This window comes from Temnothorax nylanderi, unplaced genomic scaffold (genome assembly GCF_030848795.1).
Source record: "Temnothorax nylanderi isolate EJ_2023f unplaced genomic scaffold, tnyl_v1.0 TNYL_tig0005_pilon, whole genome shotgun sequence".
Taxonomy (NCBI): Eukaryota; Metazoa; Arthropoda; class Insecta; order Hymenoptera; family Formicidae; genus Temnothorax; species Temnothorax nylanderi.
The window spans coordinates 502,908-516,560 of NW_027249067.1; the positions used below are offsets into that span (position 1 = coordinate 502,908).

The 13,653-nt window shown below is 38.7% G+C and overlaps 1 protein-coding gene and 1 long non-coding RNA gene across 5 annotated transcripts in view; one reads left to right on the forward strand and one right to left on the reverse strand.

Annotated features, from left to right (window-relative positions):
• LOC139775774 (uncharacterized) overlaps positions 1-13,653 on the reverse strand; it is a 47,046-nt gene that overhangs the window by 8,844 nt on the left and 24,549 nt on the right. The gene's annotated exons all lie outside the window — the stretch shown is intronic.
• On the forward strand, positions 401-8,708 carry LOC139775298 (uncharacterized). The gene is made up of 15 exons (XM_071711202.1): positions 401-413; positions 647-755; positions 1,462-1,591; positions 2,016-2,199; positions 2,517-2,703; positions 3,128-3,216; positions 3,428-3,701; positions 4,129-4,210; positions 4,290-4,442; positions 4,962-5,414; positions 6,449-6,812; positions 7,088-7,422; positions 7,498-7,812; positions 8,018-8,122; positions 8,193-8,708. Exons 1-15 carry the CDS (start codon positions 401-403, stop codon positions 8,334-8,336), a joined length of 2,937 nt encoding a protein of 978 aa, XP_071567303.1. The 3' UTR covers positions 8,337-8,708.

Here is a 13,653-nt window from a genome sequence, read left to right on the forward strand (position 1 = left end):
GTTACGGATATAACTATCTATCCATTGATAGAGCCACTAACGCAAAATTTAATACGCAAAATTTAATACATAAAATGAGTGTCGATGCTATACTACATGTGAACCTTGATGCATAATTTATGAACGCGACGAAACTTGGAGACAGATGTTTACATGATGTAATATATCGCTGTGTATAAGACGAGCCGCATGCATGTTGTCTGTAACGACTGTATCGCATTATCTCGCTCGAGATGCTATCCGCCGATTAGACGGTTACGTTACCAAACAAACGGGACCTCTCCCTCCCAAGGAATTTCGGAGTAGTAACAAAAGCGGAAGGCTTTCGCGATTAATTTTTCCACAAACAATAATATCGTAAACGTATTTCTTCCCGAGTAAGAAAACATCGGCATCGTGGATGGACATTGAGAGTGAAAAATCACTTCGATCACTTGAAAAATCAAATATTTTTTAAAAATGGATTTATTTGTAAAAATATAGATTGCGAAAACCATGCTTTCGACAAAAAATTCGATCGTATATAAAATAATACAGTGCATGTTTGCGAAATAAATAAAGTTATTTCGAAATATCAAATATGCTTCTTACGTATGATACAATGTGTGCCCGTACGGCACAACGTACCGTCGTAATTATTTTTAAGATGATACAACAATTTCTCTACGGAATGTGCTTTTCGACTTTGTAGGGGAAACTCAGTACGACGATCCGCAGGTGCAATTCCCTCGTCCCATTTCGGACGAAGTTATCAGGTGAGTTCGCAACGTTCTCGTAAGTAGTCGGCATAAGCACGGATACGAACTACTTGTTTCCAGTATCGATGTATAAAGATTACGCTGTTCAACAAAAAATGATTTTTTTCGAGCACAAGAATATCGTTTCTCATAGTTTTTTGAATACTGAATATGATTCCGTTTATTAAATAGCTCGATTTACAATTTTGAGAAATTTGCGAATAAAATTACGAAATTGAGTTTAGTAGGTACTTTAGTGTACTTATTTTATCATATAATAACTACTATGTGTGACGTGTTGGAGAAATGGTATCATATTCAGCGCCTAAAAAACTATGAGAAACGATAACCTTTGTTCTTATGTATTTTTTTTGGTTGAACAGTGTTATCGAACCGTACAATTGTTATATAAGAAAATTTTCCCCTTTTTATTTAATAAGTTAACAATACTTAGTTTTCTTCAAGTGAATTTTTATACATATAAAAGAATAGTTTTAGTTATATCTATTGTAGTAGAGAAAACGTACGATACGTTCTAATTTCATTAATCCCGTTAATTTATGAAATCATTGCGGCGATCAAGCGTTTACGAAGTTTACGTGAAGGAAGATTCGGGCCCAGAATCGAAGAACGGTGACGTAGCGGGTGTTTCGGGTTTAGGATCCGTCCCCAATCATCAATTGACCCAAGTAATCAATTGCTATAATAATTTTATAATTGATAGTGGTTTACGAACGAGTGAAATGACTTTCAAGGAAGAATGCGTGGACCTGGATGCAACTGTAAATTCTGAAGTGATCAATATCGACGGCGCAGTCACGAAACTCGTCGGGAAGGACGCGTTAAGGTACAAAGTAAGTGCCAAAGTAAGGTATCTTAAATATTTGTCCAACTATTAGCGCGGCAAGTTGTTTGCCAAGAGCGAGTGCATATCGCTACAGCAGCAGTTTATATGAAATATTTCATCTGACGGGCGTCGCTCCGTTTATCTAGTTTGCCCTCCCCCCCTCTTTCTTCTTACTTTGAAGAATGTCATTTGCATACGCCCGTTTCTATAGTTTTATGCTCCAAGTATTTGCCTATCTACATCGCGATGCATAATTGCGGGGAGCATTGTTGGAAACTGTACTTTTACGCAGCATAATGCAATCCTCGAAATTGCACCGTAGCTTTTGCGTACGCGATTTAACTTTACAGCATTTCTTCATCGCGATACTTTGTGAATTTCTTTGTTTTCAGCGGTTTATTGGTATTTTCGTTTAAACACGGCCTTTTCAGATTTTCGAACAAAGCGTCAGCGCGCCGGATAAGAATGTGGTGGTGTATTCACATCCTGTTGCTGAAGGACCTTTGCCTTCGACAACTCGGCTTATCGATAAGGATGATCCGCGATCCAGGCTGCATTTTGTAAAATATCTGAAACGCGACGGAAAAACGCTCAAGATCTGGGAATGCGGCATTTGTACGTAACGCTTCTCGCTGTAATAATATGCAAATCTGTTTAACCAATAAAGAATATTTTATGTGAACGGTAATTCTCACATTCCCCTATTGTTATTAACTAATAATTGAAAAATAAGAAATGGAATTAAAAAGAAAAAATTAGAAATATTAGAGCTAAAAATAAAAGTGACAAATCTTTTTCTTTCGTGGAAAATGTCATTTACATTTCTCATTCGATTTCGTAGCGTAGCGAGTAATTACTCTTTAATGTCGACTCGGAAGGCTCGACAGCTTGTTTTCGTTATAAGAAACTTTTACGTTTAATATTCGAATCAGGTTCAAAAGAGTTTCGCCATCAGTACACTCTGATGAGACACTTGCCGACTCATACTGACGAGAGAAACTTTAAATGCGAGGCTTGCGGCAAGGCTTTCCGACAGTTGTCAACATTGAGTCAGCACAAAGCTATACATAGCGACGCCAGGCCCTATGTGTGCGAATTTTGCAAGAAAACATTTAACAGGTCGGAAATCATTAAGGCTGCGGTCCATTTGATGCTACAAATGCTTCGAAGCGTTGTCTTCTTTTTTCTTCACTGAAAGAAAAGAGAAGATGAATGCTTCGAAGCATTTGTAGTGTTAAGTGGACCGTAGCCTAAGTTTTATGTTTAAATGACAGCAGCCAATGTATCTTTAATATTTATTTATAAAATTAAAATAAATATAAAGAGGCTCAAATGATTAACAAATCAATTGAAAACAAAGGGACTCGGACCCATAACTGGTTTCTATTGTTCAAATTACACTGAAGATGGTCTAAAGAGAGACCGAAATGTTTGTAAATTATAATTTTGATTAAATACATCCAGTTATGGCTCTGAGCACCTTTGTTTTCAATTGAATCATAAAATTAACTTGCACATGATTTTAAAATAATATGTATTTCAGAGTATCTACGTTAATCTCCCATCGGAAAACGCACTCGGAACACAAGCCGCACAAGTGTCACGTGTGTGGTAAAGGATTTCATCAAAAGGGTACGACGCAAAAATATAAATTATGCAATAATCTGTTATCTCGCACCGGCAAATTCCTCTCGAAAGAATTTTCGATTGTCATAAAATCTTCTTTCCCCTTTTTTCTCCTTTAGATTTATTCATATCCAATGATTTTATTATATACTTTTGTAACGTAAGCCGACATATAAAACACCGCCACCCAAAAATCCCGAAATGAATGTATTTTCAGGCAATTTACGAAACCATGTGTTCACGCACACAAACGAGCGGCCGTACAAGTGCGAGTTATGCGGCAAGGGTTTCAATCAGATGTCGAATTTGGTCTGTCACAAGGTGAAAGCGCACGCACACGTCGACAAGATGCAGTATTCGTGCGGAGTCTGCGGAAAGGAGTTTCCGCGCAGGTTTGCTTTGCGATCGCACGAGGAGTACAAGCATGGTATCAAGTACCGAAGCACGAACAACGCGCAATCCGCTGTGAACGAGCCCAACGCCGGGAAAAGGTATGTGGGAATGTGGCTGTGACGTTAACTGCGATTTATAATCCGTAATCATTGGCGCAATAAATGTGTAAACGATCTGAAAAAAATCGTTGGAATTTGTCTGCCATCTCGAATAAATATCCATAGAATGCGAACGGTAAATTCCAAACTGATTTAATTAAAAATATCAATCCCTCTGTTATCCAGATTACTAATTGGTATTTTTGTTGGATATAAAAAGTAAGACACCGCAAAAATAGATGAATTTAAAGGCAATTAGTTATAATTTCACAGGTCAATCTCCTATAAAACAGATCTCTTTTAATTAGTTAATTTCCCGCAGGTGGATGATCAAAGCGCTTATATATTTAATTATTATTTCCCACGATGCAAAATTGATTCAATTATAGATATATTTTAGCGCGCGTATGTGATTATACATTTTCAGCAAAAACGTTAGGATTATACAGTTGTACAACGGCGATCGGAATCAAACAAGTGAGAGCAAAGAGAAGGATTATTTCGGCTCGGTTAGTATATATTTGATTTACGGTGAATACAACGAATTACGGATTTTGTAATTAGTTTTGGAATCCTATTTCATGAAAGTCGGATTTGATGGACAGCATCGTGATAAACAAAATTGATACGAAAGCGATGGAAATGGCATTGCTCCAAGGCCAGATTCCTTTCGCTCTTTACAAACCTGCGAAAGGTATACCGGTACTCGTTAAGATTTCATCTACTGCGAATAATAAGCACGTAAGTATACTTGCACGTTATCAACATAATTAAATCATCTTGGAAATTTAGGTTTTTAGCGAAAGAGAGATAAGTGAGCACGAAAAATATTCATGTTATTTAAAAAATCACGCGAGTAAAATATATATAATAACATTAATTATGTATTAATCAGAAATTATATAAATAAATTTATGTATAATTGAAAAACGTCAAAGTTATAGTAAAGATAATTAAAATCTTAAAATTTCTTAATATAGTTTATTGTTTTTACGTACTAACATACTTGATGAGGTTCGGGATTTAGTTGACTTTGCAAAAAGCTTATTCAAAGTTACATGTTCAATATTACAACAAGTAGATTGCATATTTTGCAAGTATATTTGTTTATTTTGCTATTGATAGTCCCGACAGCTTCCTTTAAGTTAGTATGTCTGTTACAAACAATAATTCCTGTATTAATAGAAATATCTACTAATATTTATTTATTCAACATATTCAGTTGTTGTGTTTGATAATTATATGTATCATTTATTACAGATTCTTACACCTGCGACTGCCGAAGATTTGCGAATAGCAGGAAAAATAACTTTGAATCCTGCCGAGAATTCAGACACTGACGGTAATAAAGCTGTTCAGGTGAAAGTACCGGTAGTTGCCACTGTGATGCAGAATATCGAACCCGATGGTAGATCCAGCTTCATCATCGAGCCTCCCGGCGCGGAACAGGAGCAAGGTAAGCTCTCTCGTCAACCTTACGAGGCGAGACGAGGCAGAAAGAGACGTGCTCCTCTCTTTAATCTGTCGTCGTCAGATGATCTGGTGACAGCGTTGGACTCGCAGTTCTCTCCGTCTGTGCTCAATCGCAACGAGCCAGACCGGCAAAATGGCCCGAGTTCAACTACGTCGATGGACGAATGTAATGAGTTACTAGAACTGGCTGCGCAAGGTGGAATACAGTTTGTTCGCGCCACGGAGGACGGTCGTTACGAGGTAATGTAGAAACGATTACCACATTCAACGTATATGAAGCTGCGTTAGCGCTCGTAGCGGTGCGTCCGGTAATAGTCACGTGTCGGGAACAGGATGATATCCCCTTGTTGGAGCTTAAAATAACTTTCCTTACAATTTAATTCAATTGTTCCTACGATACTTTCGCGGGCTCTAAAAGATTTAAGAAATAGTCTATGATAATTGTGCCTTTATGATTGCTGATAATAAACTTGGGTAAAATCGAGAAAAAGACGATTGTTGACATGACGGGAATTTAATGCAAGAGCACGAATCCCAAGGCATAACATCGTCTCTCGACATCTTTATCTTTGGAAGGGCGACGTACTTTTTCTTTACGCAGAACCAGTATTACGGCGTCGACGTCTTTTCGATCGACTTTTCGACTTACTGTACGCGCGACCGGCGCGACACATTCGGAGTATTCATGTCAGGCGCCTTCATTCCTTTACATAGAGTTCCCTATTTAGAGAACCGCTACGCTGCCGCGTTTGCGAAACGTGCTGTGTAACGTTCTTATAGGAATATATAGCGTTCGCTGTAATTTATCTTCGGCGCTTCTTCAAATTAATCGTAGAAACTCGATTAATTTTAACATTTATATCGATAGACTTCAAACGCTACAAGAGTCTTAATTAAATCCTTTCTATTCGTGATTCTCTGAAGTAATTTTGGAAAGTTAATTGATTTTTTTTATTCATAAAATTTAAATTGATAGATGAATCTGGTTTAAAATCTTAAGAAGCCTTCACCATTTAAATGCTCGGTTTAAACCGATCTTGTGTTGCACATAATATTTCATATTTATTTCTAAGGTCGATCTCACGATTTGTAATTACATAGAATTATGATTTTTTGTAACTACAGGAATTATGGTTATAAAATATAATAAAAACGTATTTTCATCATATTTACGTGTATGTGTCGCACAGTTCGTCTTATCGTAATAAATTATTCCGATCATGACGAAGCTTTAAACAGTTCAATGCCCTTATGTGCACGCGTTATGGCTGCAGGTCATGACGAACAGCGAGGCCCGCGACTTAATGACGCAGAATTCCCACGACGTAACGATTCTTGACGGCGAACAGGCGGACGCCATCAATCTCGTGAATATACGCAATAACGGCGATGTCATCATCGGCGACAACGATAATCAGATCATGGTACTGGAATCTGGCCAGAAGCCCAGCGGTATGCCAATGGACAGCATCGAAATTCTCGAAGATAAAGACATTAGAATTCTCGACAGTAAAAGCCTCGACGATCGTTTCGTGGATGGCATGGCATTCCTCTCTCAGACCAAAATCGACGATCTCCTGCTGGGTCCCAAACCTCTGCATATCGATGGCGATGGTGCTCTTGCCGGGCATGAAGATGGTAGGTGGATCGGCGCCGTAATGTCACGATTTACAAAAATCTTTCAGGTGTTGGAGACCGTTGCACATTTTTTCAAGTATAAGTCAGAGTTGATCTCAATTTCAACAGTTCTTTTATTTTCCAAGTAGCTAATAATTAATTATAAAATCTGAATTAATGTGAGAAGGAGCAAACGTATGCAAATTTACAGCCACGCTAAGTCTCTTGAGATGTTTGAAATCAGTTCTAAAACAGTCGTATGCTCATAACTTTTGTCAATGGTTGCCGATCCCCAGCAATGGCCGTGACGTCGAGCCAGCCGGATCTAACGAGCATCTTGGGTCATCCCTCGAACCTATCCACTAGCTCGCAATCCTCGTTATCGTCTCTACTAATGAAGAACCATCCGCCATTATCATTATTTGGCGAAACACTACCGTATCTAAAGAGCAATCAGAGTCTTACGGAAGATCTAAATATTCTCGGTGTCTCCCCTATGGAAGATCATCATTCGGAATACGACTCGAAGATGAAATTGTCCTCAGTCTTCGACGATGACTGCGATACCGGCTTAATGCCCTTCGGTCAACCGGACATGAAGATGCTCGATTCCGGAAGCCAGTGCATGAAGGTATGGTCATTTAAAGATCTTTTGCGAACACTTATTGAGAATACACGCGATACATTTTTACGACGAATTTTACAGCCTTTTAGTGACAAGTTTTGTTTGCCACCCCCGAAAATATATCCCGGTCTAAACGAGGTGAAGATTTTGGGACCGAAGAATCACAATCACGAGTTAGTAGTCCCGCACTATCAAGATACAAGATTTCTCAGTCCTTACGAGCAGTTCCTCAAGAACGCCTATGGGCAAAATATTTGCGTACCTAATATCGTCGATCCCGTATTCGAAGGATGTAGGAAAGAGGTAAAAATACTCGGTAAGAAGCTCGGTACTGGCATTATCACTACGACTGAGGAAGGTGATATCGTCAAAGTTATCGATGAGAAACATAAATTCGTAAGTAAAATCATATTCTTTCTTTTCTGTCTAATTATTTTTTAAACAATGAACCTTAATCATCAACTTATAAGCGTTACAAAACATTCGCTGAATATGATTTACAACGATGATTGGACCTAACGACGGATTCTTTAACAAAGTTTGATTGGATATTCGACTAGCAGTCTAACTATTTGATGAAATATTTGGCGTTTGATTGCAGGAAAACACGATGTTCTGCGATAACGCTTTGCAGCAGTGTGCGACCGTGTCGCCGAGACTGCACCGGCAGCCGCCGATGGAGAATGATGCGGATAACTTTTTTCAAGTAAACACTTTTGAAAATTATTACTATATGAACGACGAGAAAAAGAGAACATTTCTCCGCACCTGTGTAGACCGGCAGCCCCTGCTCGGATTTTCTGAATTTCGGTAATCGCTTCGCCGGCAAAGACATGTCGCCCGACGGTCACATTGATAGAAGTCAGAAGGATGATCGCGGGGACAGTTTTACGTCTGGAGAAATGTTGAATCTGGATTGACGAAGCGCGGCGGTAGATAAAATGGACTCTTACTTCTGGTAATTACTCGTTTTTTTGTGTCGCTATCTTCTGCGATTCGCCTGGCAAAGTATTAGTGCATCGTCGCTTCGATTCTGTTCGGTGCGTACAGAGAAGCGGATAGGTAATACGTGAATTAAAAATAATTAAATTATGCAACGAGAAGGTGCGTCTTGGCAATTTTATAGTTTTCCGTTCTACAAAAGATTGCACCGACTTAAATACGATAGGCCGAATTTTCATTTACTCATTTTTACTTGCAAATTTTGTTGATAATTATTCAGTGATACTATATGAAAATTACTCTGATGTGTTTTTGAGAGTACGCAACGATTGATTTGCAACTGAATAAAATATCTTTCGATAAAAATGAATAATATAATTTCCAATAAATTATGGATAAGTCTTTTATGAAATATGTTTGTAAATCGAAATATTCAATATCTCAGATATTTAATAATTTCATTAATATTTATATGAATTGCGGTTCTTAAATTACGCCATATTGTTACTTTCGAGTTTTCTACACTGATTTACGTAATATGATTGTATAAATCTGTCCAGTATTTTATATTCAGATATTTGAATGTTGAATAAAGTATAAATGAAATCAATGAAGCCTTTCTTCCGAACTTTCCTTTTATTCGACTGTGAAAAATAAAATGTGGTATATATCCGTTAATATGAGAGAAAAATCATCCCAAAAAAAGCATTGCTGTTTTTAATAAATACGTGGGATAGAGAGATACGAAAGACTGCGATATCCCGATACGAAGGTTATTTAGATTTATTCGCGAATTCTCGACTCGGCAATATTTTCTCCGCCTGCACGTGCCAATACCAATAGGTGGAGTGGTTAATACCGTCTACCCTGGCATCCATCCCTGCTACTTGATAGTCAGCTCCCATTCGGAACCGCACCGTCTTATATAGTAACCTGTACAAGCAATCTGATTCGCAATTTGTGGGATTTAGAGTTGACGTGAAAGACAAATTAGTCAGCAATTTGTTGACACTCGATTCTTGTGTGCGAAACGTTCATAGACATATATTTTTATTATTTAATCGGGATATAATATCTAAAAAAATTATGCGCTTGATTACATCTTTAAACAATTGTCGGAGTTTAGTTCTCTTTCCTTTTACGTTATATCTTGTCGCGCTATACAATATAAATTTATAATATAAACATCTATAAGGACAGAGCTGTGTTGGTATTGGTAAGTGCGCCACGGCATACCTAGTGATATCTTATGGCTGGAGTTAGCATTTATCTTCACTACTTGATAGTCAGCCCGTAGGAACCTCTCTACATTTAGATAACGCGGGAAGATCTGTAATATAATATCTTGAAGAGCGTAAGATCGAAATAAGGGTAATAAATTTAAATGAATAGAAATAATGTTGCCTGTGTATCGATAAAGCAACGTAGCGTTTTTTAATACAAAATATTCGGCATCTTTTCTTTCGGGGTGCGAATTCTTTGGTCAAATTAAAATCATCTTTCTCTCAAAGAATTTGTTAGACTGAATGTTATTATTGACCGCGAGTCTTCAACTTTACATACTTTTATTGAATGGCCAATGAAGATTCGATAAACTGCTTAAACTTATCTTCGCTTTTCTTCGTGAAACATAAAATTGGTGAGTAACAAATTAATAAAATTCTGACGCAAATCCGGTGGCGACACATTGCTGCTTACGAACGCGACGCCATATGCGCGAGCAAACGTGTCGGAAAATTTACTTTTCTCCCGCAAAGCCAGCAAGCCGCCGTCGTCGCAGCTCGCAAATACGCAAAAATTAAGTTGTAAAAGTCGCTCCGAACCGCTCGCGCTTTCCAGCCACGTCTGCCGCGAGGAGGAGCGAATCCCACGGAAATTCCATTCGTTCTTTCACCGTGCCGCGCTCCTCCTCCCCGTCATTCCCGCGACCTCTTGGGAGGGAATTCGCGCCTTTTCTCGGCTGCTTTGCATCGAATTATTTAAAAATGCACCCGACGTACCGAGAAACATCTACTTAACTTGAAGGCTCCGCGGGACGTTCTTAACGCCCTGGGAGTACCGTGAGAACAATGGTGTTAACGATGACTCGCTGTCGTTCGACGACACCTACAAGAGACGAAGAATTCGAAATCCTGAAAAGCCGACTGGGGATGTTTGTAACTGCTCTTATCCAATGTTTCCTATGTCGAAGGATTTTCGTCTTTCGCGATAGTTTCATAATTGTTAGGTATATATAACGTACTTTCTCTACACAACGAAATTTTCTCAATAACGTATAAAATTCTATTTTCTAGAAACGTATCCTGGGCGCGCGGTTATTATCAGGTAATCATTTCCAATAAATCCATTTACGGTGATTTATCGGGCAAAAAGAGATTCGCGCAAGCATCGTTGATCGCCACGTGGAAAATAATTGAATTTGGCTCGGCGGACTAATCGCATTTTCGTAAAGAAGACCCGGACGATGAGAATGGGGCCGGGAATGAGCATTCTTGTTTGCTTTATAACGTAATTGCAGCAGAAAGTATTCCCGCGTTAGATCACTCGGCGGCATTATAGCCCCGCGGCATACCTACCCTTATAAGCGGGGAAAAGAACGCTCGTCCTTTTCCACCGGCGCGAGATTTCTCCCGCGGGTATAACTTTGGTGAGCGAAACGGTCCTGCGGATTATCTGAGGAAGTGCGAAGAGGCTTTTAACTCGGTATAATTTATTTAAAAGCCGAGGCCGAGGGGGCCGGCCGCGAAAGGGGAATCTCTGAAGAAACAGCCTTAATTAGCACGGACTTTCTTACCACCGGCAGATTCCGCCTTAATTTTCGCAGATGAAAACCGCGCGATCCGGCTCTTCTTCTCCGCGCTTTTTCTCTCTTCACCGACCTCTCGTCCCCTTTTTCTTTCCTCCCTCTTTCTCCCTCGCGACTTCGCCTTTCGTAATTCTATCGATACCGCGCGCCTTTGTCCTACTTCAGCGCGTTTGACAATTCGCGACAAAGAAAAGTGTTGATTAAATCCTGCAATTAAGGGCGGCGATGCTCAATCAAACGTATATGCAGGATTTAATGTGCGGTGGGCAAAATCGAAGTCTGTACTACATGTAATACGATTTTACTCGATTCCAACTTTATGCAAAGCCTGCCTCGCATTTATCGTAACTGCGTAATATGCGGAATCGATTTTCAGCTTGATGAAGATTTGATGAAAGTTGTAATCAGAAAGATATTTAACATTGCAGATGAAAAAGTTTAGTTTCCGTAAGTTAAGATTCAAGAGATGGATAGTGAGAGGCCTTTCCCCGTAGTTAATCTTTAGATTTTACTTTAAAAGAAATTTTATTTAACTTTATCGCAAAAATGGTACGGTGTTAAAAATTCAGAATCCGTAAGTAGTTCTTCCATCAGTTTTAAATGAATTTTATTATGCGATGAACAAGACTGTATTTCGCGGATTAGATGTGCCGTTCTCACTCGCGTTTTCACACCGACGTTATCCTTCAGATTCAGGGATAGATCCACGGGGGGGGGGGGGGGGAGAGAGATGGATCGAAAAGCTTGTTGCGAAAACGACTAAACGCGACGTCTGTCGCGCACGTCTGACGACAACTATTCTCCCTAACAAAGTCAATTGATGGCGTTGCCGTAATGCACTGCCGCCTACTTCGGAAAATTTACTTTGAATTTCGCTCCCTTTACGAGCTTTTCCTTTCTACTTTCCACGGGACATTACGTTGTTCCCGCGCCCGCGCGCTGGTGCCCTCGCGAATTACCTCGTCAGGTATTCAGCCCTCGTACACAGCCATTTCGCAAATTCGATCTTCCTCGGTGCGCGAGACGCGGCGAGACCCCTCCGCATTTCGAGTCGCTCGACTCGACAGAGAGAAGGAGAAACAGACGAGCGAGTCAGCCAGTCGACAGTGGCCGTAACGTTAAATTAAACCGACTTGCGACACATAAAACTGCGCGCGTTGCTTGATTAACCGCTGCAGCGTTGAAGGCTTGATATAAAATAGATTATGCGTGTTAAAAATCATGATATAACAGAAGATTACGTGTTAAAACTAAGAATTTCGAAATAAGCTACTTAATTTCTTCTTTTTAATTTAAGAATAAAATAATCTGTCATCTTTTTTTTTTAATATTCTGCGTTTTATGATATATCTTTAAAATGTATAGAAAGAGATATTCTTTGTTATTTCTATAAGTAAATTATTCCTTTTGTTTGCTAACTCATTCAATGAGAAAGACGATTCTTCCAACGAAGAATACCAGCGTCGAAGTGATAGAATTACGAAGTGATAGAAAATGCTGCGCGTTTACTATTGGATTAGTCGCACGTGCACATTGTATTATACTAGTAAAAATCGTTAGGAAGAATTGTCCGGAGACGGAAGGAGATATTGAACCGTTCAGTCGAGAAGAAATTTTCCCAGGATGCTGCCTTTTGTTTTAAAAGGAGAGGCGAACCTGATCTGACCCAATCTGATTTCAGTCTATTCGAAGGACTATCGTGCAGACATAAGGTTACGCCGTTTCTCCGTTACTCCAAAGTAAAAGAAGCACGAGAGATTGGGAGAAAGGTGAGAGAGAACAAGAGAGTGGACCGGAAATGAAGCTGCAACATACGACAAATGTTCACCGTCATTGGCGATCGTAGTATCTTTTATTAGATTCGATAATTTCCACTTTTGGAAGAAAGATAATTATAGAGACAATAAAATAAAGATAAAAATAAATATGGAGTAAATTAGCGCGCGGTTTTTTTTAACTATATCTTTATTTGTGTAAATTATACTGAAAAATTGAAAATGTGTTGAAAAACAATAACCTTCCTCCTTTCTCGACAAAGATAATTATCATGTCCTTTTAGTATTCATCGCTAATTTTGCTGATTTTATTTGATTATAGAATGAATAAAATTTAGATGTTTTCTTGATTATTCAGCGGTTTCTCGATTATCATATTCCCCATTTAATATTCCTTACTTCGGTCCTCGTAGAATTTAGATAGAATTTGTCAAATGGATGTTGACGCTTCTTCATTTGACCTCACTTTGGTTAACCAGATATTTCTTATCGTAATAGAATTATAAAATACGGGTCTCCACGCTGATGATAAGAAACTTAGTTTTCTCAAATATTCAACGAATATTCTGATTATGTTATTACATATGTTTATGTCGCGTTAGATAAAAAGACATTGAAATAAAGTTATTAAAGGAGTTAGATATCGTAACTACGAAATACATATCGCATAATATTTTTTACGGAACATGATTTCTAGCAATAAATTAATTCAGT

Excerpts from the sequence above, each read along its gene's own strand:
- LOC139775298 (XM_071711202.1), top strand. Across the intron at positions 4,211-4,289 it reads AGAAGGATTATTTCGGCTCG|TCGGATTTGATGGACAGCAT; the intron begins GTTAGTATATAT and ends ATTTCATGAAAG. Across the intron at positions 4,443-4,961 it reads CTACTGCGAATAATAAGCAC|ATTCTTACACCTGCGACTGC; the intron begins GTAAGTATACTT and ends CATTTATTACAG.